The following is a 25,000-nucleotide window of genomic DNA, read 5'->3' on the forward strand; positions in this document are numbered from 1 at the left end:
CTGAATAAATGTTTTTCTAAACAACTTGAATTCAGTTTATGGTTTAAACATTTAATTAAAAAAGATAATCTTGAAAATATGCATAAATTACAGTTGGTAAGCAGGGAATCATATGGAGATGAATTGGTATTCAAGAGTACTGTGCTGTAAACAGTTTTAACAGTTCAGACAATGTCACACACTGAAATGAAATTCAACAATTTGGAAATATTATTTAAAACTCATGATACCCAGACTTGTCACTGAAATACATTAATTCATTTTCACAATACATTCTGGCGAGAACTATTCTTACTTTTCACCACTACTGCTGACATCAGTTAAGTAATAATGGGGTGACTGCATTCAGATGATGTTCGCTGTTATACCAACTGGATGTTTAACAATTTACTCTTCGTGCAACCAGCCACGGACATTCATTTAAGGGTGCAGTTTCTTAAAAAAAAAGTCAGACTTTGCACTCAGTACTTATAAATTCCTTTACAAGTCGGGTTCCAGGGCTTCACCGTATCAGTACTTCCAGTTCACTTGCGCCGCTTGTAAGTTCGATGCCGGTCCTCATCTCGAGGATGATGGTCTCTGAAATCATCATCATAAATGTTACATCTTTACAGATACATACAAGGATTCAGTTATCTGCAAGTGAACTACCTCCCAGAAATAAACCTACTTCTCTCGTCTTTTTCTTGAATCTCTTTCTTTATCCCAATCTGGACTTCTTCTCCGTTCACATGGACTTTGGCTGTGGTTCTTTTTCCTGCTGTCGTGTTCTACAGTCTTACTACTTCCAGTAGATTTAGATCCCATTGAAGGAGATCTTTTATCACCAGATCTTCTTCTGTAACAGAAAAACACTCACCCATGTAACAGAACTCTAATACAAGACTATTCCTGCACATTAGAGAACAATTCATGTTCAATTCATGCAAAATGAAAGGAGAATGCTGCAATGTTGCCAATGAAGGTCAGTGAAACAATACTGATTCCGTATGCTTTTCTTGGTCTTAGGTACTCTTCTACTGCTCCTGTCTCAAGTGAAGTGTGACCAGCTTCTGGGTTTTTGCTCACTATGCTTTGTTATGGCATGGCCATGGTATGGACACTTGTCACCTAGCTATACAAGTAGGATAACACAGTATGGAGCTGGAGGAACACAGCAGGCCAGAGGAGCAGGAAAGTCGACGTTTCGGATCAGGACCCCTCTTCAGAAATGGGGAGGAGAAAGGGAGCTGGGAAATAAATACAGGAGGGGTGGGGTTGGGGAGGTAGGTGGGATGGTGATAGGCGAGTGCAGGTGGGAGGGGTGGATAGGTGGGAGAGAAGATGGACAGGTTATGTCAGGTTAAGGAGGCGGGGATGAGAGGGAGGCTTGGACATGGGATGAGGCCAGGGATGGGGAGATTTTAAACCTGGTGAATTCCAGGTTTAGGCCATTGGGCTGTAGGCTGCTCAGGCGGAATATGAGGTATTGCTCTTTCAGGTTGCGGGTGGTGTCGTTATGACACTAAAGGAGGCACAGGATGGGCATGTCACCGGGGGGGGGGTGTGTGTGTGAAAATGGTTGGCGATCGGCAGGTGTCGTTGTTTGTCTTGTACAGAGAGCAGATGCTCTAGAAAATGGTCTCCAAGTCTACGCTTGGTCTTACCGATATAGAGGAGAACACATTGGGAGCAACGGATACAGTTGATCAAATTGACGGATGTGCAGGTGAACCCCTGTCTACGGAAGGTTTGTTTTTTGCCTTGAATGGAGATGAGGCGGGAGCTGTAGGGGCAGGTGTAGCACTTCCTGCAGTTGCAGGGTGAGGTGCTGGGGGTGGTGGGTTTAGTGGGGAGTGTGGAGCGGACGAGGGAATCGCTGAGAGAAAGCGATCCCTACGAAAAGCAGATGGGGGTGGGGAGGGAAATATCTCTGGTTGTGGGGTCGGATTGAAGGTGGTAGAAGTGGCAGAAAATGATACGTTGGATGCGGAGGTTGGTGGGATGATATGTGAGGACAAGGAGGTTCTGTCTTTATTTTTGTTGGGGGGAGGAGGATGTGAGGGCGAAGTGCGGGAAATGCAAGAGATGTGGTTGAGGGCATTTTCGATCCCCGGAGGGGGGAAACTTATGGTCACTGAAATAGGAGGACGGCTGGGATGTGCGGGAGTGGAACGCCCCATCTTGGGGGCAATGTGGCAGAGGCTAAGGAATTGGGAGTAGGGGGTCGCATTCTTGCAGGAACGTAGGTGAGAGGAGGAGTAGTCCACGTAGCTGTGGGAGTTGGTGGGCTTGAATTAGGTGTCAGTTTCGAGGCGGTCACCAGAGATGGAGACAGAGAAGTCCAGGAAGGAGAGGGAGGTGTCGGAGATGGTCCAGGTGAATTGGAGGTTGGGGTGAAAGGTGTTAGTAAAGTTGATGAACTGATCAAGATCCTCACAGGAGTGCGAGGCAGCATCGATACAGCCATCAAGGTAGCGGAGGAAGAGGTGGGGGATACTGGAACAGTCCCTCTTCCGCTGTTAAACTGGAAAAAAATCCACTGCTCCTGATGTGGCTTCCTCTAAATCGGTGACACCAAACGTAGACACGGAGACGGTTTCATACAGCATCTATGCTCTGTTCGCAACAAATGACAACAACTTCCAGTTGCCAACCATTTTAACTCACCCTCCTACTCCCTGGGTGACATGTCCATCCAGGGCCTCCTCCAGTGTCACAACGATACCACCCGCAAACTGGAAGGGCAACATCTCATATTCCGCCTCAGGAGCCTGCAGCCTGATGGCCTAAACATGGAATTCACCAGTTTTAAAATCTCCCGACCCCCTGGCCTCATCCCACATCCAAGCCTCCCTCTCATCCCTGTCTCCTTGCCCAGACACAACCGGTCCATCTTCTCTCCCACCTATCCGCCCCTCCGACTTCACTGACCAATGCCCACCACTCCCCACCTGCATTCACCTATCACCATCCCACCTACCTACCCCAACCCCACCCTTCCTCTATTTATTTCCCAGCTCCCTTTCTCCTCCCCATTTCTGAAGAGGGGTCCTGACCCGGAACATCAACTTTCTTGCTCCTCTGATGCTGCCTGGCCTGCTGTGTTCCTCCAGCTCCACACTACGTTATCTCTGACTCCAGCACCTGCAGTTCTTGCTATCTCTACGCAAGTAGGATGTAGTCTTTATCTTATTTGTTTCCTCAACCTTTCCATCTTCCACCCTTCATGAAATTTAGAAACTATGCACAGCAAACAGTCAAATTTTCATATTCCATATTTATATGATAGTTTGTGCTAAGGTCCACTTATACCTTAGCAGGTTTATTCAGAGAGTATTACAGCTCAAGAAAGCTACAGTATCAATCCCAAATTTGTGCCCCTCAAGAAGTGCAAATAAATTCTTACATGCAGTTCTGGAATCAAATATAGCATAAATTGAAAAAATGGCTGAAATGAATTCCTACTACCAGTTTTGAGCACATTTCCACTTGTATGGTAAAGGATTCCTTCACATTTATGAAGGCCATACAAGGCTTACATATCAATAGCAACAGTGTCCATGAGTTCATTTGACATTGCTAGTCTATTCACCAATGTATCACTCAAGGCACCCATAAAACATCTGCACTGCAACAATATATCATTACTTTCTACACCCACAGCCATTGTGTAAATCAATATTCATCGAACCCAACTGCACAAGTTTCTGAGTTCAGTTTTCACAATAGCACATATGGTCAAGTAGATTGTACTGCCATCTCCACAAGGCTCAACTCTTGCAAACATCTTTGTTAGATTCCATGAAATATATGTTTTTGATGGAATAGCACAGAACCACCTACACCTTGCATATTTCTGACATGTAGATGATACATTTGCCATATTAGAATCCACAGCTGTATATAAGAATTTCCTTACACATTTTGTGGGCTCCATCAGGGTCAGTACTTCGAAGTGGATATTTATAAATCTATTTCATTTTAAATGAGTTATTTCATTTACTGTTGTAGGAATTTAACATTTAGATATTTCTACATAGAAAATAATGTTTGAATTTGTTTGTCTGTTAAATGAAGTCTACAGAAACAGATTATAGTTTCAGCACTGGCTCCTACCTTTCACTTAAAGTCATAATTTCCAAAAATGCAACCAAAATTTTTAGGGAACTTACAGTATTCAAATTTTAAATGATGCTATAACTTGTGTAACAGTCATGGATTGCCCTTATCAATTCTCACTGTTCCAAGTACATGGCTAGATATGTGCTATAAATTGTTTATTTAAAATGCAGTTTTAGTGCTTGTGTACAAGTTTAATCGTTTAGACGTGTTTTCAATCTTCTTTAGGTGTTTATTGTGTATTATAATGGAACAAGAGTAAAGGTTTATATACTCACTACCACCAATCCACCTCATCACCTATCTTGGTTGAATCAAAACAATTTCAACAAACTACAGACTGCATACCTGCGAGAAACTGAAGTGCTTTTCAAAGATAATGAACAGTTTTGGTCATCATGTTCTTCGGAGTTCCCAGAGTCATTCTGATCTTTCCACTGTCTTGACAATTCTTCCATATGTACACTAATAACATCCTTAATTATCTGTAAATTAATTGGTAAAATAAATAAGATTACATTTTACATCCAATAAACTGACAAGTGTGCAAACAACTTTGAAAACATGTTTAAACCCTATGATTTCAGATTTCTGGTGGAATTAAGTGAAACCTCCATTGCTGACCATCTAGAAAGCACCCGCGCCCTACTACTGGTGGATAACAGGCATTTGCAGATAACAAAAGTGCAAGAATTATCTTTTTAAAAAAGTAGATTCTAAATCCTTAACTTTCAAGTTGATATTTAGGTAATATTTCAGCAATGTGGTCAAGATTACAAACAGAATACATCAGTTACTTTTAGACACTGAATTTAGTCTATGATTCAATTTTCAATGAGAATAACTTCAGAAATCTATTTTGCTCAAAATAAGTAACTTACTGAATACACGCAAGCTGATATAACAGGTTATAATTATCATTTTCTGTAGAAATATTGTCTTCCAAAGAAAAATGCAAGGATTACAATGTTAGATAGTTAACCCTTTGGTGATACCTCTATCATAATTTTTTTCCAAGCATTTTGTGTCCTCCATCCTTATTTACTGAAGAGGCACATTAAATAAGCAAGGGAAAGAATAGGAGTAAAGAGAGACAGAAGAGGGAAATACAGAAAGAGCAGAAAATGAATCAATTTAGTATATATCATAGCGGAACACTGCATCATTACCTTACACATACTTACCTCTGTGTAAGATTTCTTTGTTATATGAACATTCTTAGCTCTGTACGATTGACGACGACGTTTATAATCTCTCATTTCAGCAAGAATTTCAAGATGAGACTTTGGTCCTTTCTGTTCATCATCTAGTATAGATATGGAAGACATTCTTTTTAAAAAAAAGAAAAATCGATTCTATACATAGAAAAGGGGCTGCATAAGCAAAGTTTTACGCAAGTATGGGTAATACATAGAAAGCAATTTTCAATGATTATTATCCTATATGTGAACAATACTATAATTCCATAGTCCCGAACATAATAGACAGACTGTGTTTGGATCAAACAGTTGTCTTGGAATTATATCTGCTAGACACACTTGATAAATAAACGTGAACTCTGAAAGAAATATTTCATTTCAAGATGGCCAAAAGACTCTACTTATTACAATCAGATGCAATAATTTTCATCAGTAATCGGTACTAATTGCTCCCAAGAATATGTTACTGCAAAGAATCAATAGGATCACTTCAAGTGAAAAGAGAAGTGAGACAGAAACAGGTCATGTAGTCCCTTAAGTCTGTTTCACATTCAATAAGACTATGCCAGATATATGTGCCAACTCCATCCGTCTGCCCTGGTTTTGTAACCCTCAACACTCTTGCCTGACAAAAATCCATCAATTCTGAAATTTTCAGTTAACCTGGCCTGAATAGCTATTTTTGGGATATGTTCCAAATTCACACCTCACTATGTGAAGAGTGTTCCCTGATATTCCCACTGAACAGCCTAGATCTAATCTTATGCACACTTGTTCTGGATATGCCCACCTTCTCCATCCTACCTATCAATTCTTTTAATCATTTTTAATACTTCAATTCACCCCCTCAACCTTACATATTCAAGGAAACAAACCTAAAAACATGCAACTTGTCGTAACAATTCAATATACTTAGGTGAATGTACTCTGCACTCCGACTGAAGCATTACTAAAGTACAGTACACAGAAAAGACACAGTCCAATTAGAGCTTTACGTAACTGTAGCATAATTTTCATTTCATTTGACTTCAACCACTTGAGTTAAAGGCCAATATTCGTGAGCCTTTTTATCTGTATCTTTTTATAAGTATCTCATGATTTTTGAAATTTTAAACTTTCAGTTCAGTAAATACCTTGATCTAGTTATCTTACATCCAATTTGGATGTCCTCATAGCTCCCTACATGGAACTCCATCTGTCAAAGTTTTGCTGCGTCACTATTAACCTACCTTTGCCACTTTCTGCACAATTTAGTATGCATTCCAAAGTTACAAACTTTGATTTACAGCCATTTATTTCATTTGTAGCAACATAATATTTATACGTTCAAATAAATGATTACAAATAAACAAAGACAGAAATTGCTGGATAATCTCAGCAGGTCTGGCAGCATCTGTGAAGAGTTAACATTTTGGATCCAGTGACCTTTCTAGTTTTTATGTTATGACCCTGTATGTTCTTATATAGTTAGAGGTCTGAAGCACAGAAAAAGATCCTTCAAACCACTGAGACTGTTCCAATTAAAGGCAAGCATCTAACTACACAGCCTTGTATGCCTTAGCATCACAAGCACACAGCCAAATACATTTTATAACGTATGAGGAATTCTGCCTCTACTGCCCTTACAGGCAGTGAGTTCCAGACTCCTCATCCTCCGCCCCCCCTTAGTGGAAAAAAAAGGTTTCCTCACATCCCCTCAAAATCCTGCCCCTTACCTTAAATCTATGCCCTTAGTCCTGATTCTTACACCAAGGGAAAAAGTTTATTCCTGCCTGTCCCCTCAGCCTCCTCTGCTCCAAACAAAACAACCATAGTTTATCCAACCTGTCCTACCCATGCAACATCCTGTTAAATCTCCTGTGCATCCTCTGCAGTGTTGTCACATTCCTCCTATAATGTGGATTCTAGAACGACACACAATACTACAGCTGTGGCCTGACGAACTTTTTATACAGTTCCAGCACAACCTCCCTGCTTTTAAACTCTACGCTTGAACTAATAAATGCAAGTATCTGAACTGCCTTGTTAACCAGTTTACCCACCTGTTTTGCTACCTTAAGAGACCAGCGGACATGCACACAAAAGGTTCCTCTGATTGTTACTGCTTCCCATGGTCCTACCATGCATCATGCATTCCCTTCTTATAAAAGCTTCGAGTCAAATGAAAACAGGAAACAGATGGGCATTGTATTTTATGCAACACCTGTACTTCAAACTAGATTGTTGGATCAGGTATGGTTTTCTTACAGTATTATATGAATACACTAGATGGGTTAAGCCAAGAGTTAAAAAGAAAAATTAAATACAAACCTCGACTGAGTTTTGCAGCAAGGTCCACATACAAGTCACCATCATTTTCAAAAGATTTAGTTCTTTGCTGACTGGTTTCTTGAACAACATGTTCGTAGATAGCTAGACGATCAGCAGGAGTTAGATCACAGATGAAACGCTTATGATTCTCAGGAACCTCACAAGGTACTGACGAGTAATCACCTATGTATATTAACAGTTTACTCAGTTACTCCTAAACTTTACATAATTTTCCAAAACTAGTGCAAAAGTCTAATTCCCGAATGAAAACAGCCTATTGTATGTGTATTACACAAAATGTGAGAGCATTTATTTTTACATTTTATAGACTCAAGATCAAAAAAAATCTAGTGATGAGCAATAACATTTTCAAAATTGTCAAATTTTTAATATAAAATAGTTTAATGCTTACAGCAAACCCAGTAGTACTGACAGTATAAGTAATCGCGATATAATTAGATTTCCAAGCGATGCCAAGGCTGTCATAGCTTGATCAGGCTACTAGGTAGAACGCTTGGAAGTATCAAAACCAGCATAAGCAACTGGAACACGTTCATCCAAACTGCAAGCTTTGCTCGTTACTCACAGGAAAGCATAAACAGCTTCAAAGACCTTCGATGATTTAACCCCAGGGGACACCAGAGACCTAATGATCTACCACTGAATATAAATCAAAGAACTCTGGCCATCTCACTGAATAAATGGTCAGAGTTATCTGACAATAAACGCTGGCAATAGGGGTCAGCATTCACAAGGATATATGTGTGGAAATTCTCAGCATGAAACCTGTGACTTCCCCCTCAATGTTCTCCCTACTACAAGCATTAAATCATAGAATTATCCTTTTGGCATTTACCAACTGCAGCATATCAGCAGTCCAGATTATTCTACCTTAGCAATTGAAGAAATCTAATGGAAGTAGAAATTGAAACACGGGCAAAAATAGCAGTTTACAAAGCATCCAAGCATAACTCATCCAAAAAAGAAACACTTCTGTATAATTAATACACAATATTACACAAAGTCAGATTTATTTCCAAAATACAATTCAGCATGGCACTAGTGGCGGAATGCATCAGTCCAAAGACTTCTACACAAGACCCACATTTTCAAACCCAATCAAAATCATTCATGTAGTAAAAAGTAGATAGAAGAACAAATTAAAACAAAACAGAAACAGAATAACCTCAATTCCAAATTCAAGCCCTGTTTCACAATCTGACACTAAGTATTACTGATATCACAAGTGAAATGGCAATTATGTATCATGGGAGAAGAGTAAGAAGTATTGCAAAAAAAAAAATCACTAGTCTCTACAAAATTAAAATGAACTACACTTTTACATCCACTGCTACACGCTGTTGATAAATCAAGATTATTGCTACAGATTTAAAGCAGGATGTTCTAAATTTTTGTCAAAAATTAACCAAAATTGCAAAGAATCTGACAAAGAAACTGGAGATCTGGGAAAAAGGTAATGCCTCAGTTTTGGAATTAGGTCATCTAGAGTGTCTTAACACTGGTCATGTAATGCAACACACTGAAACCAATAAGATACACATAAAAACATGCAACAGATTACTGATTCTTAAAACTCTTGTCATAGTATCAAAAAGCCTTTATACTTTGTGAAAAGAACTGCCATTTCAGCAGGGAGGGCAAATAAAACACCAGTTCCAGATAAGCCTGTGCATTTTATCTCAAGTAACATTAATTGTATAATTACTTACCCAAAATGCATTTATAAACATTTACACACTACCCAAAGCTCAGTATGTTTAGAAAGTGGGTGATTTTCTTACCTTGTAAACTAAATGCATTTATTTATTAAAACCTCTGTACATGTTTTAACTAGCACAATGGTAAGGAAGTGTTTGCAACTCAGCATTCTATTTGACTCAAAGCTTTTGTGACCATAATCTCTCCAACAAGACTGCCAACTCCTAACTATAACTCACCCCGTTCTGCTGCTGAAATCTTCACCCATGATGTCGTTATCTCTAGACGCAAACATTCCCAAGGCCTCCAGGCAAGTCTACTGTCCTCCATAACTTAATATCCAAAGCTTTGCAACCTGCATTATGACTGGTTTTGTTCACTTGTGACTCAATGACCAACATGTTCAAAACAAAGTATTGAACACATGCTGCTATATATTAAAAAGTCAACATTTGCAGTAGGAAAAGAGGCCATTCAGATGATCATATTTGTACTTCTTTTGCTCGCAATACGAAACAAATTCTGCTCTAAAATTGTATGCATACTAATCATGCATTTATTTCAAAATGTGTAGTAGCCAACTGAGATAGAAGGGGACAGGTGATGATATATTGTCACTCGACTAGTAATCCAGAGACCTAGGTGATGCTCTGGAGACCCAACTGATAGAATTTAAATTTTTTGAAACATCTGGAATCAGGTGGTTTGGCCATGCTAAATTTCTTGTAGTGTTCAGTGATGTGTAGGTTAGTTGGATTAGCCATGGGAAGTACAGGGTTACTTGGACAGTGTGGGGTGTGGGATTGATTGGGATGCTCTTCGGAAGGTTGGTGTGGACTTGGTGGGCTGAATAGCCTGTTTCCATACAGTAGAGATTCTCTTCTGTTCTGTTCATTACCTCCCAATTCCTAAACCTTGATTTCAAAATTCTCATCCTCATGTTCAAATCCAGCCAAAGATTTGTCTTACTATGTCTCTAAGCTATTCCACTCCTATGAACCTTTGAAAGTCCTGAGTTCCTCCAAATTTGTTTTTTGGACACCCCCAATTTCTTCAGCTAATATTCAGTAACCTCGCCATTGACCTTCCAGCCACTATTAGAATTCCCTCTCTAAGGCTCTTTATTTTTCACTCTTTACCCGTTCCTTAAAACTTATACTTTTGACTACGTGCTTGGCCAACTGATCTAATTTTTTTCTCCATTATTTTCCACACTTTTTTTGTCTGATGATTATGAATCAACTTGGGACATTTTATTATTTTAAAGGCTCCACATATAACATGTAAGCTGTTGTCACTGTAAAAATACGATGTTTTGTGTTTCCTGGTGTGATGGATTCTCCATAAATATTTAAAGTAGGATACCAACTTTCCAGTGATTATCGTATTTTTTGCTTGTAGCAGTCAATTTGCATGGCAACAACCAAAAACTTAGATTTGAAAAATGTTGATTCATTATTTAAGTTCAACATCTTTTGTTGCTCCAGCTAATGAAGTCAGATATAAACACAGACCTGTAAACTACAGACCTGCATAAAAAAAGCAGTATCTTCAATGCATATTTATCCGTAAGTAGGTCTATTCAACAAGCATCAAGTACAGATCAAATTTCTTAACACAATAGTTTAATTTTATTTAACCAATCCATTAAGCTGAAGTTCATATTTAAAGGATATAATAATTTTAAAAGGATACTGTATGACATCAAGTAAAATTCTGTGCAAATCTGTACATGAGGAGAACATTCTTTCATGTTCATCATTCCTGTCAAATATACTCACCCCTGTTACTGAAAAGAGAAAAACCAAGAAGTTTAAATTATCATGCTCAAAAAGGATTCCAACTATTTAGTGAAATGTGCATAAACAGAATTACAATAAAGTAGTTTACTGCCACTGTAACAATGTTAGCATTAATGTTCAAAGCATGAGCTGAAGTTTGTCTTTAGCTAGAGGAACCAAGATTTAACAACTAGTGTGAAAGAAGCAAAGTTTGCAATTTCACACATTTGATAGGCAAAATCCTTAATATACCTTGGTGGAAGTGCACATATTGTGAAGCTTGTACATATAAATTTCACATGAATTGCTGGTTTTGTCACTTGTTTCACCTCCAGCAAACTGCACACCTACTCTCTCTCAAATGCCAACCAAAAATCCTGTGATATCCAGAGGGGAAGAGAAAAGGACACAACAAAGCATCCAAATGCCATGGAAAAGATTCCTTTCTGGTAGCAACTATTACAAAGATAGTTAATACAACTGTTTCAAACAAAAGGCAAAAAAAAAGCACCTGCATCTTGCAAGTGCGATACATTATTAAATCAAGACTAAGAGCCACAATGAAGATTTAACTACAGCAAGCAAGTCTCTAATTATTAGTAAAGCAAATTACAATACATCTGCAATTGAACTTTATTGCTCAAAGCTATTGGCAAATATTATTTGACATTTTCACTAGAGACAGATAGTTCTTTAAGATAGGTATTAAAATTTAGAAAAGATTTTCTTGATCATCCAAGCTGATGAAAGGTTTATATAAACTATGATTTTTGGTTTTCTCTTGAAATGCATTTCTGTGCTGTGAGGGTCTATGAGAAATATAATCAACACAGTAAACACACAAATCCAACCTTCAAAACAGGTAAAGTTGCGATAGTCTAATCAGACTATAGCACTGCTCTCTCAAAGAGTGATGACTGGTGGTAGTTTAACTTGAGGGTCAACGTGCCTGAAGTAAGAGGATAAGTTGAGAAAGACAGTCATCTTCAGCTGGTGCAGGAATTAACCCACGCTGTTGGCGCTACTCTGTATTGCAAACCAGCCATACAGCCAACTAAACTAACCTACCCCACTTCCAACCATTAATGCACTCCACCGGCTACCATAGAGAAGAGTTTCAGGTCAAGTAGGACGTGAGATTTTTTTGTATTATGGCATGATGAAAACTGAGGCCTTGCTGTACAATTTTATTGTGCTATTTTTAAAAAGTATTGACGACACATTAAAGTTGAATGGCTTATGACAAACACCCAAGTCTGCAGACTTGAGTTAATTATCTAAATGAACTTGCATAATAGAATAATTTCAGTCACAACCATAACAAGGATTAGCAACAGTAGAAGGTGCGATCAATTGCAATAGATGTTAGTCAATCATAGGGAATTTACCACACATTACAGGATTAAATTGTGATTGAACTGGAATAACTAACACTACTATTAAAATGTAAAGGTTCTTCAGTCCTCTAATACAATTGATAAATGGTTTTGTATATCTCATTAATAGGGAAAGACAAGCAGTACCAGGACTTAACACATCAAGAAGGAAGAACAGGAAACGGAGAGGTGATATTACTGTGGCATTTAAAGCCCTCAAAACAAATAGATTTTAAAATGATTCTCATTATTAATACAAGGAGAAGACAATTTATATTCACACTCAGGAGGATAAAAATACAGGTTTCACATACAACTACCTTCAAGAGGATGTTTGAATCTTTAAACAGAATTTCATACTTTTTTTTGCAGACAATGCTACTGAAGGGCCTCAGAAGTCGGACTGAAATCTGTGAACTTTGAAATAAGCTAGCAGATAATGGGCTCTGGTTGTCTACAGTGCACAAGAACATGGACCTATCTTTGCTTTTAAATTAGTTTATGTCCTGTAGCTTAATTCCCCTCCTTATTCTGCGATAGCCTCATCCAAGAAAAAGTGAACAATTTTAGTCTTGAGAAACGGAAGTGTGTCTAACAATTGGGAGAAGGATTAGTGTCATTTAATATGTCTTGAGCAAACATAGTCACTTGAAGTTTAAAAGGAATTTCCCAAGAGTGTGTCCTGAAATTGTTGATATTTGTTTTTGCCTTCCCCAGAATTTGCATTACTAGCAGTGATAAGCAACATGCAGGAGGTTGCATCATTTAACAGACAGAGTGATTATTGATAGAATAGGTGTGCCTTATCCTCTTAATGTTCATAATAGCAATGACATTTTATTTGTTCTGTACAAAATTATATACCTATGGATAGCCAGCAATTTCAAGACAAAAGCTTGGTCTTAATATTCAGTTGTCACTGATAATAGATCGGCCAGACAAATGGCCCATTCCAGCTATTTCAAGACGACTATTTTACAGTGTCACCATCATGTGATTAGAGAATGCTAACACCCTACTTAAGTATCAGCTTTTTTATACTTAAAAAGTATATGGAAGGTCTTTGAAATTGTATTTGAAGCTTAGAAGACAAACATAAATACTCTCACCTTGAGAAAACACTTTATCTTCTTTTCCAAGTGGAGCTTTACTTTTTGCTTGTTGAATTATCTGAGCTTGCAAATCTTTATCTAAATAGAACAAAAAAAGCAATTCTCACAATTCCCTGTTATGGACAGTGATGGCATTTCATTCATGAACAAATCAAGTAAAATATTCAAAAAGACACACTTCGATAGTTTGTCTTTGCTCAGAAAATGTGTATCCTAATTCTTATTTTAGCATAGAAAACATATCAAGAATATGAATAAGTATGCCCAGAGAAAAGATTCAAATTTTAAATATACATTAAAAGTGTCAAGCCCTTTGCTCCACTTCAACAACTAAAATAATCCTGTTTTTTAATGGGGTTTGTTGGAACTCAAAGAAATTCAAGAATTCATTGATAGATAGATCATATTTTGCAGATAGAAAAGCTTTTGATAATATAGACAATACAAAAACACTGATGTATTAGGGATTTCTGTTCTGAGGCAAGGGCTAAAATACAATACTTTGGCAACCCAATACTATATGTCAACTTTCTTACGGGGTCACATATCAATTGTTCCAGCCGGATTGCTCTTCATGCCCACTGACCACCACATTCTACAAAGGATATAAAAATACCGGAAAAGTTGCAAAGAAGATTCACAAGGACGATACTGGAAATGTGTGGATACACAAATCAAGAAAGAATTGACAGACTGGGTAATTTGTCCTCTTGAAAAAGAGGCTGAGGGGAGAAAATTATGTAAGGTTTGGAGAGATAGAATTACAGTGGAAACACTTCCTTTAGTGGGGAAGTGACTGATTAGGGGCCATTAATTTAAGATCATCACCAAGAAATCCAGTAGAGTTAAAGGAAAATTCTTCACAAAGAATGGGAAAAAATACAAAACAGACTATCACAGCATTAAGAAGTGAATAGTGTCAATGCATTAAAGGAGAACCTGGTTGAGCATGTGTGGGAAAAGAAATTACAAAGGTTACAATGATAGATTTAGATAAGGAAAAATGGGAGAAGACTGAAGTGCACTGTGAACATTGGTCTAGACTGGTAAAGCCGACTGGTCTGCTTCTGGGCCTTACATCCTATAATTCTTCGTAAAATAGATACCCATCATTTCTATGTTTGAAGTGTGTAGACATTTATCATAAGCTGATTAAAATTAATGAAATAGTTTACCAAGAAAAATGAAATCTAGAGGTCACACATGAATAACCTTGAAACCAATGTTGTTATTCTTACCCATTTTAAAAGTAGACACCACAGTTTTCTCATAGGCAAAAGAGGGATCATACATTTCAGCCTGAACATTAAAACAATAAAGAAAAAAATCATAAAATTAAAAATTGAATCTACATACAAAAGAAAATTTATAGTTGAGCTATGATTGATTACTTATTAACAATCACACGTTTACCACATTCTCAAGAATACTGGGAAAACCTTTTAATGTTAGAAACATTACCCCTTGCATCTAAGGCACCAATCAAAGTACCATCTGAAACAAAGGATTGTCCTACAGATATATCTTCAAGTAAATCATTTTTAGGTTCTACTAAATCACATTTACCAGGCTTCATATGCTATATACTTCACTACAAACATTAACTTGGGTACAGTGAAGCATTATTAGGGTTGTAGGTCCCTTTATTTCAAAAACAATTTACATTTTAGCTTACATTCTGAAAGGGAAGGGAAGGGCAGAGGCAGAAGGGAAATGTTGTATTTCATAGCAAATATAATTCAGGGAGATCTTTAATGATTGATACAGTTTAAATAGTTATGTGGAAATTGTAATTTTCTAAAATCTATCCCTTATATAAATACCATGCTGCAGATAAAAACTCATGTTATTCCCTCTCTACTATTCCAGATATATTACTGATAACCCACACTATTCCATGGAGCCAGCAATGCTAATTAACTTCAACAGGAAATGGATAAAAGAACTGAAATCCTAGATCAGAAAGATACACCGCCTGAAAATCACTATGGAAAAATACCATGATGTGGCCATCACAGAATAAATGAACCAATTAAACATGAAGAACAAATTGCAACATTTTTGCATTTCTAATCTGCATCTCTGATGCAAAAATGAGCACTTTCTAGAAAACTGAAAATTAAAGTTATTTGAACAAAAACTGATTCACACCTGGATTATGTCATGAACAATTAGTCAAATGCATTTTGAACACTTGCATACAGACCTCTTCTTCTCGATAATAATCCAGTTTCCTCAGTCTACAAGATGCAGTATGTTTTTCCAGTGATGATTTTGGAAGCCTGTGATTTGCATCGAATGGGCAAGTAACAATGGGATCAGGCTGAAAGGTTGAACAGAAGAAAGGATTACATCCAATGTTTTTAAGAAGTACTATACGTTGAAAATAATGCTCAATATAAAAATAAAATGCTCCGCATTCAGAGAGACCTGGATTTAAAGGTTAACCTCATGAAATGCAATAATTCTTCCTGTTCCCAAAATATAAATCCGGGTTAAACACCGAAGAAAAATAGGTCATGTAACTGAATGCCCCTTCATTTTGCAACAAATATTCTTCCCTTTAATTCAATACAGACCCAGATGTGTTAACACCTTGTGCTTTGTCAAAACTTGTTTTATTCCAAATTAAGTCTGGTTTATTGTTTACAAATAGGGTTTCATTTTAACCTAAAAACTTTTTTGTTAGTTGTGTCCAACTTCAAATGTGTCTTTAAAAGATGAAGTATTTGTGAAACATTATAAATGTTGTAACATCGGGATGCAATAACCAACTTACACATAGCAAGCTCCTACAAACAGCAATGTTATAATCACCGAATAACGTATCCTTTCATTGAGATGTTAACTGAGTTGAAAATGGCAATTTATTTCCCATGTCCTTCTAAATAGTATCATGGAATAATCTACCCTCGTTCAAGAGGTCAGACAGGGGCCCAGGGTTAACTTCTTATCATACTTCAAAAATTGGATATGCGCTTGAGCTTCTGTAACCTACAGGTTTAATTGACAATAACTGGAAAATGGAATCAGACTGGACATCTTTTTGGCTTGTACTGTAGGGACATGATGAGCTGAATGACCTCCTTCTATAGAGCATTCTTAGACAGAACCTTCCAAACCCATAACCACTTCCATCTTGAAAGACAAGGACAGCAGATACATGAGAAACCACCAACTCCCACTCCAAGCCACTCACCATCTGGACTTGGAATCATATCAATGCTCCTTCACTGTAACTGGGCCAAAATTTTGGAATTCCCTGCCTAAGGGCAACATGGATCTACCGACAGCACACAGACCGCAGCAATTTAAAAAGGCAGCTCACCACACCGGAAAGACAACGAGGGATAGGAAATAAATGCTAGCCCAGCCAGCAATGCCCATGTTCCATGAGTCGTGCACAAGGAGTGTCAACCTAGATTTTGCTATGCTCAGGAGTAAATTTAAAGTTCTCAACCTTAGGAATTAGGCAATAAGTGCAACCCACTGACCATAGTTAGGTACTTTTTGTTTAAAGTGTAGAAGTAAGATTATTTAAAGTAAAATACATTTTTAATATTGTACATACACTTCCTAAATAATGAAAAGCTGACTCCAAACAACACTTTGGCTAAACCACTCCTACAACAGAAGTATATCTTAAAAAGCCAAAAATTGTATGGCCTAGAAAGATTACAGCACAGGAGGCCAGTCAGCCAAAAAAACTGTCCAGTCTAACTCCACCTTTCAGCTACAAGAAAGGTGTAGAGCTGGATGAACACAGCAGGCCAAGCAGCAGAGGAGCAGGAAGGCTGACGTTTCGGGCCTAGACCCTTCTTCAGAAATGGGGTTCTGAAATAAATAGGGAGAGAGGGGGGGGGAGGCGGATAGAAGATGGATAGAGAAGATAGGTGGAGAAGAGACAGACAGGTCAAAAAGAGGTGGGGATGGAGCCAGTAAAGGGGAGTGTAGGTGGGGAGGTAGGGAGGTAGGGAGGAGATAGGTCAGTCCAGGGAGGACGGGCAGGTCAAGGGGGTGGGATGAGGTTAGTAGGTAGGAGATGGGGGTGGGGCTTGAGGTGGGAGGAAGGGACGAGCTGGGCTGGTTTTGGGATGTGGTAGGGGGAGGGGAGATTTTGAAGCTTGTGAAGTCCACATTGATACCATTGGGCTGCAGGGTTCCCAAGCGGAATACGAGTTGCTGTTCCTGCAACCTTCGGGTAGCATCGTTGTGGCACTGCAGGAGGCCCAGGATGGACATGTCGTCTGCGGAACGGGAGGGGGAGTTGAAATGGTTCGCGACTGGGAGGTGCAGTTGTTTAGTGCGGACCGAGCGTAGGTGTTCTGCAAAAAATGCTACCCGAAGGGTGCAGGAGCAGGAACAGCAACTCATATTCCGCTTGGGAACCCTGCAGCCCAATGGTATCAATGTGGACTTCACAAGCTTCAAAATCTCCCCTCCCCCTACCGCATCCCAAAACCAGCCCAGCTCGTCTCCGCCTCCCTAACTAGTCCTTCCTCCCACCTCAAGCCCTACCCCCATCTCCTACCTTCTCACCTCATCCCGCCCCCTTGACCTGTCTGTCCTCCCTGGACTGACCTATCTCCTCCCTACCTACACTCACCTTTACTGGCTCCATCCCCGCCTCTTCGACTTGTCTGTCTCCTCTCCACCTATCTTCTCCTCTGTCCATCTTCTATCCGCCTCCCCCTCTCTCCCTATTTATTTCAGAACCTCCTTCCCCTCCCCCATTTCTGATGAAGGGTCTAGGCCTGAAACGTCAGTCTTCCTGATCGGCCTGTGCTCATCCAGCTCTACACCTTGTTATCCCAGATTCTCCAGCATCTGCAGTTCCTACTATCTCCACCTTTCGGCTCTTGTTCTGTAACTCGGTAGGTTATGGGACCACAAGTGATGAGGGTCTCTGTTCTATCTTTTCAGGCGAGTTCCAGGCCCTCACCACATTAAAAAGGTGAAAAAAAAACTCAACTTCTTACTTATCCTTTTTGTTAAATTATTTTAAAGCTATGCTTCCTAATCTATAACAATTCTGTAAAGTAAGCGCCTAGAGAAACCCTAGAATGAGGATGCATATTATAATTCATCTGGCATTACAGGTTGACTAAACTACTGCATGTGCGAACACGTATACAAAGGAACAGTCTATATACTGACTGCAGATTAGGTTTCACCGATTTACACACTATCAGAATACCATGTTGTGGAGATGGCTGTGTTGGACTGGAATGGACAAAGTCAGAAGTAAAACGACACCAGATTTCAGTCCAACAGGTTTATTTAAAACAATGACTTCGCCTGACGAAGCAGCAACGCTGTGAAAGTTTGTGATTTTAAATAAACCTGTCCGGCTATAACCTCGTGTCGTGTAACTTCTGACTTGACCAGAATATCAGTGACAGCAGAGGCCTTATCAATTGTCCCAAGTGACTGCAGACTAGCCCTCTCATACAAAATAACACTGGATATACGTTTGTACTGAAGTGTACACTCTATAACTGCAGGCTGGTCCTCCTCTCCCTATCGTGGGTGTATTTGAGTGATCGTGCTAACACGCCTGTCATACCGGCTGTGTCCCGACAAGGGGGACGCCGAGGCCTAGGCCCTCTCCGCTCCAGCCCAGCTCGGAGAGGATGCCGTTGATGGAGTGGCCGCATTCCCGCGCGAACTCGGCCAGCTCGCTCACGCGCTCCAAACGGCTCTGGAGCCGTTTCGAAAATTCGATGTTGGCCTCGACCGCCGCCATTTTACAGCGAGAATAACGGGCGGCAGTGGCGGCGCCTCCAATCCAGTCACAGCCAGTTCCCGGTCAGTCAGATCGGCACACTCTTCCCTTTTCTTCGTAAAACACAAGAAGTAAATACTGGTACAAACCGAATCGAAAGTGCGCCCCGCCCGAGAGCGGAACAAGTTACGTTGACGTAGCGCCACTTGAGAGCCAATGAAAAAACCGATTGAACTGCAGGCACCAACGTACAGCACGTTCCTGCAAACAGTAATATAATAACCTGATCGGCTACTTTGTTGTGTTTGAATATTAACATATATGTTTGCAGTATAGACTAAAACAGTGTATTCACTAACGGAAAATAATAACTAGTTTATCTATATGAAAAGGGTCACAAGAGGGTGCTATCACATTCTTCTTAGCGAATATTTCCACACAATGTTCAACATTCCTGTTTCCCAGTTATTTACAAATGTTGCTCAACCACTTGTTAGGTGTTCATAAAAGGATATTTCCTTTCTTGATTGAAACGTTCAGATCACAGGGGGCCACGTACACGTACACATTTTGACCCATTTTCTGAGACCATTTTGTTGGTAGAACATAGAACAATATAGAACAGTACAGCCTCTTTGGCCCACAATGTTGTGCTAAACTTTTACCCTAAACCTAAGGTATATCTAACCCTCCACCCCTACCTTATACGATCATCCATATGCCTATCTAATAGCCGCTTAAATGCCCCTAATGGAGGCTGACTCCATTACCCTCTCCGGCAATGCATTCCACACCCTGACCACTCTGAGAAAAGAGCCTACCTCTGACATCTCCCCTATATCTACCTCCACTCACTTTAAAACTATGGTAGTACCTGCTTTTCAGCAGGGGGAAGATGCATAAACATTATTGGTTAGTTGGTATTAGTCGTATTGGTCTATGAAATAACTGCAGAGAGGCCAGGCAGCTCAGTCATTATTCTATCTCCTAGTTATATTGGTCAGTCAGGGCTCCTGATTGGGATTGTGAACATGGGCCAATCAGGGATCTTGTAGTCAACAAGATCCATCTGGTTCCAATCAGTACATCCCTCCCCTGCTCAGTCCAGGGATGTAGGCCTGGTCTCTCTCTTGTAGCTTTTCCTGCAACGTTTGTGCCCCAGGTCCAGTTCCTGTGACTCAAATGCTGACGCAGGTGGTGCGCACCGAACCGTAGCCCATCTCTTGCGCCCAGAGCGTCTCGGGAGAGATTCCTCCTGTTCTTCTGGCAGAATCGAGACTGCATCCATCTTGGACTCTGAAGTTTCCTCAACACTAAACGGAGGGGGAGAACCTATGGTTTCTGACAGGCCTTCTGGCTGTTCTGAGGGACCAGGTATGTTTTGCTCCTGCCCAGGTTGAGAGGTAACAGCTTTCAGGTGATCCACGTCTGTTCAGGACTGTCTCACCTACTCGAACTTTGTAAGTCACAGGAACTGACCTTGGTGTCAAACTCACCTCGTAGCTGTACAGGGCCATTCCCATGGCTCCAGCATCAAACTTCATCCCCTTAATTAAATTGTCTCTCTTGCTTAGGAGGAGAGATGTGGCTGGCATTGGTGTTCCTGCTGCTGTTTCACCCACTCCCCGGGGCTGGAAACATCAGGGTTAACCTAGTGCTGGGTCTTCTCCCCACCATCAACTCTGCTGGAGCTATCGTTGTTGTTACGTGAGGGGTGGCCCTATAATTGAACAGGAACCAGGACACAGTGTCATGTGATGCTGTAGGCTACTTCTTTAAGCCTGCCTTCAACATTTGGACCACTCTTTCTGCTAGACCATTGGACAATGCTTGGTATGGAGCTGGCCTTATGTGCCAAATGACATTCGACTTTAGGAAATACTTGAATTCCCTGCTGGTAAACGACATCCCATTCTCTGTGACCAATACTTCTGGGAGTCTATGTATCACATGTTCTCAATCGTCATCCGAGTTTGCCGAATGAGCGTAATGCACGTCCAATCACTTTAAATAGGCATCCACAGGGACCAGAAACATTGAGCCCATGAAAGGACCAGCATAGTCCACATGCAGCCGAATCCAAGGTTTACCCAGCCATTTCCACAAATGTGGCATGCTGCTGTCTATAGAGTCATACAGTAGGGAAACCGATCCTTTGGTCCAATCAGCCCATGCCAAACAATCCCAAAACTAAACTAGTTCTGCCTGCTCCTGGCCCATATCCTTCCAAACCTTTCCTATTCATGTACTTATCCAAATGCCTTTTAAACATTGTAATTGTACCCACATCCACCATTTCCTCAGGAAGTTCACTCCATACACTAACCACCCTCTATGTAAAAACTGTGCCTCTTACGTCTTTAAAATCTCCTCCTTTCAGCTTAAAAATGTGCCCTCTTGTCTTGAAATCCCCCGTCCTAGGGAAGAGACAACTACCATTAACTCTATCTATACCTCTCAGAAGTTTATAAGCTTCTATCAGGTTGCCTCTCAACCTCCTAATGCTCCGGCGAAAGAACTCCCTGCCTATGCATTTTTGTCCTTGTGGGCACTGCCCCACTAACATAGCTATATCGGCATCCAACCCTGGCTACCAGATATAGCTTCTTGCTTGTATTTTCATTTTGAAACCCCTGGTGGAGCTCAGCCAGTATCTAGCAGCAACCTTTACTCAGGACAATCGCCCTTGCTTTCCATAGTAATATGCCATCCTGTACAGTGACCTCGTCTCACTAGGTCCAGAAAGGTTCAATCCTGGTTGCAATGGCCCTTCTGATTCCCCCATCACCAGCTGTTTTAGTTTTGCTAGGACAGGATCTTTGTGTCCACAGTCAGATATTGTCAGTGGTGGCTAGAAGGGTGTCCAGGAAGTTTAAAACCAAAGCGGACTCTTCCAGGGCAGGCATCACCGATGGAGTATCTGCTCATGGGAGGTGGTTCAGGGCGTCCGCATTAGCCACTTGGCTTCCTGGAAGCCGATCTAACTTGTACATGCTGAGAATAAGGGCCCACCATTGAATTCTACCAGAAGCTAAGGCCGGCTCCACCTTGTCTTCATTCAGTAGCGCTCGCAGAGGTTTGTGATCTGTGACTATGACAAATTCCCTTCCGTAAAACTTACTCACACCAAAGCTGACTGCCAAACCTTCCTTCACTATCTGAGCATATTTGAGAGTTTGGCATCGGCCAAAGTTCGGGACGCATGCGCTATTAGGCGTTCCTCTCCGTTGGACCACCGGTGAGCCAACACTACCCCAATTCTGTACGGGGAGACAGTGCACATCAGCTCCACCTCTCACTTCTGATCATAGTAGGCCAACACCTTAGATGACAATAGCTACTTTTTCACTTCCCTAAAGGCTACTTCTTGGCTACATAACCATTTCCAAGGCTGACCCCTTTTCAATAGCAGGTGTGAGGGTGCCAAGATGGAGGCCAGGTTACTTTTGAACTTGTGATAATTCCCTAACCCAAGGAAAGGCCTAGTACAGACATGGGAGCATTTGATTGCCTTCACTTGCTCTTCAAATGGGTGTAACCTCATCTTGTCAATTCTGTAACCCAAGTAGTCACTTGGGGCACCTGGAACATTTTTTCCCTTCTAAGGCATATGCCCCCAGGAGAAACATTTAAGCACTATGTCCAAGTTCTCCAAGTGCTCTTTATTGGTCTTCAGGTTTTAGCAAGTCATCCAGATAAATGGCAACTTGGGGTAGCCCTTGTAAAATGTTTTCCATCATCTGCTGGAAAAGGGATCAGATGGATGATACTCCAAATGGCAATCTTGTACATTAGTATAAATCCATGTGTGTTAATTGTGGCATACTTCTGGGACTCCTCATCCAGTTGCAATTGCAGGTAGGCGTTGCTCATGTCCAGCTTTGTATAGCACAGCCCCTCCCCACCAACTTTGTGTACAAATCCTCTATGCAAGTGATTGGGTATTTAGCCAGCTGCAAGAAGCTGTTTACCGTTTGCTTAAAATCCCTACAAAGGCAAACAGCCATCAGGCTTCATAATTGGTGTGAATAGTGCTACCCATTCCTCAAACTGCACTGGTTTGATGACTCCTTTGCACTCCAGCCTCCTGATTTCCACCTCTACTTTTGCCCACCAGGCAAATGGCACTGGGCAGGCCTTGCAAAATCATGGAATTCCTTCTTGCTCAAGATGTAAAGTGGCTTTGGGCCCTTTGATAGTCCGAAGCCCTTCCTGAAAACTCCTGGGTATTTCACTAGGACCTCAGAGGCAGCCCATTTTCTAATCAAATTGTTGAGCCAATCCAAGTGAATCTTTCTGAACCAATTCTGCCCCAATTGGCTTGGGCCCAAGCCTCTTATTACCATCAGTGGTAACTGCACCAACTGCTTCTCTTAGCAGACGGGAACCAAAGTCATACCCATAATCTGAAACAGTTGCCCAGTGTATGTTCTCATTATGGCAGACATCTTGTCAAAACATAAGGTTGAGTCCTGAGTGAATCTTGTTAAAGACAGATTCTGCAACCACAGATACAGCTGTACTGTTATTGACCACCACAGGAGCTGTGTAATCATTTAACTAATGATCAATTTTAATTGATTCCAATTAAGCAATTTAATTGTTCAAATTTACATGTAGAGAGACTTTCCAGGGTGTGCACTCTCCTGGTTCCCAGATTATGATTTTTCTTACTCAAGTCAGGCCTTGTAGGATTCATTGCTGTCTCAAGTCTGCATATCAGCAACAACTATAGTGGCTTGCCAGCCCAGATCCTGATGTTTTTAGCCACTTGGCTGAGCCTCAGCTTTGTTGTGCAATTCTGAGGTGAGGTGGCCTAGTGTCCCTCTGCTCAGGGTAGTCCCTGCATGATGCTGTGCAATTGCCTACTCTCAAGTGGTGTTCCCCAAGTTCAGTTGGGCAGATGAGGATGTCCACTTCCATTGGGATGCCCTGTAGCTCCCATGCTTCAATTGCTACATTTTCTAATAACAAAGCCAGTTGCAGTGCCTGTTTGAAGTCTAATTGGGCTTCAGCTAATAGGTGATTCTGCATGGTTACATCATTAATCCCACATTCCAAATGGTGTCTCAGCACCTCATTCAGGGTTAGCAAAAATCCCATGCCTCTGCCAGTCATCTTAACCTCAAAAATCCCTTAGATTCCCCCTGTTCTCTAATAGAGAAATAAAACTGATAGCATCTCAGAATTAGAGGAGGTTTAAGATCATAATATTTCTTAACCAACTCAGTCAGCTCTCAAAAGGTTTTAGTGTCTGGTGCCTCTAGGAAAGAGAAATTCCTTATCACAGAATGTTGTGGGTCCACAAGCAGTCAAAAGGATTACTCAGTGTAGAGCTGGAGAAACACAGCAGGCCAGGCAGCATCAGAGGAACAGGCAGTCAGGTCAGGACCCTTCTTCTGTATTATCTGACTCCAGCATCTGCAGTTCTTACTATCTCAAAAGGATTAGTCATTGCTTTCCATCTGCCCCAATGTCATTTGCCTGGAAAATGATCACATTCATTCCACATACTGGGCCCAGGATCAAATGAGTCAAGCTTCCAAAATAGCAACATATTACCAGAAATGCTTACCCCACCTCCAAGATGACTGTTGCAAGCAAATATCCTTCAGATATGTACTGTTTTCTCCTGTTGCCACTGAAATAACTGCACAGAGGCCAGTATCCTGTCACC

At 40.5% G+C, this 25,000-nt stretch overlaps 1 protein-coding gene across 1 annotated transcript; it reads right to left on the bottom strand.

The window, feature by feature from the left end:
• Positions 1-187: 187 nt before the first annotated feature.
• snrnp48 (small nuclear ribonucleoprotein 48 (U11/U12)) lies at positions 188-19,508 on the bottom strand. Its single transcript, XM_020532169.2, has 9 exons — positions 19,165-19,508; positions 15,805-15,921; positions 14,837-14,897; positions 13,596-13,676; positions 7,611-7,793; positions 5,286-5,407; positions 4,450-4,586; positions 671-838; positions 188-579 (listed from the first exon to the last, which is right to left on the bottom strand). Exons 1-9 carry the CDS (start codon positions 19,342-19,344, stop codon positions 525-527), a joined length of 1,104 nt encoding a protein of 367 aa, XP_020387758.1. The 5' UTR covers positions 19,345-19,508; the 3' UTR covers positions 188-524.
• Positions 19,509-25,000: the final 5,492 nt, after the last annotated feature.

Source organism: Rhincodon typus, unplaced genomic scaffold, assembly GCF_021869965.1.
Source record: "Rhincodon typus isolate 14 unplaced genomic scaffold, sRhiTyp1.1 hic_rhity00001544, whole genome shotgun sequence".
Taxonomy (NCBI): Eukaryota; Metazoa; Chordata; class Chondrichthyes; order Orectolobiformes; family Rhincodontidae; genus Rhincodon; species Rhincodon typus.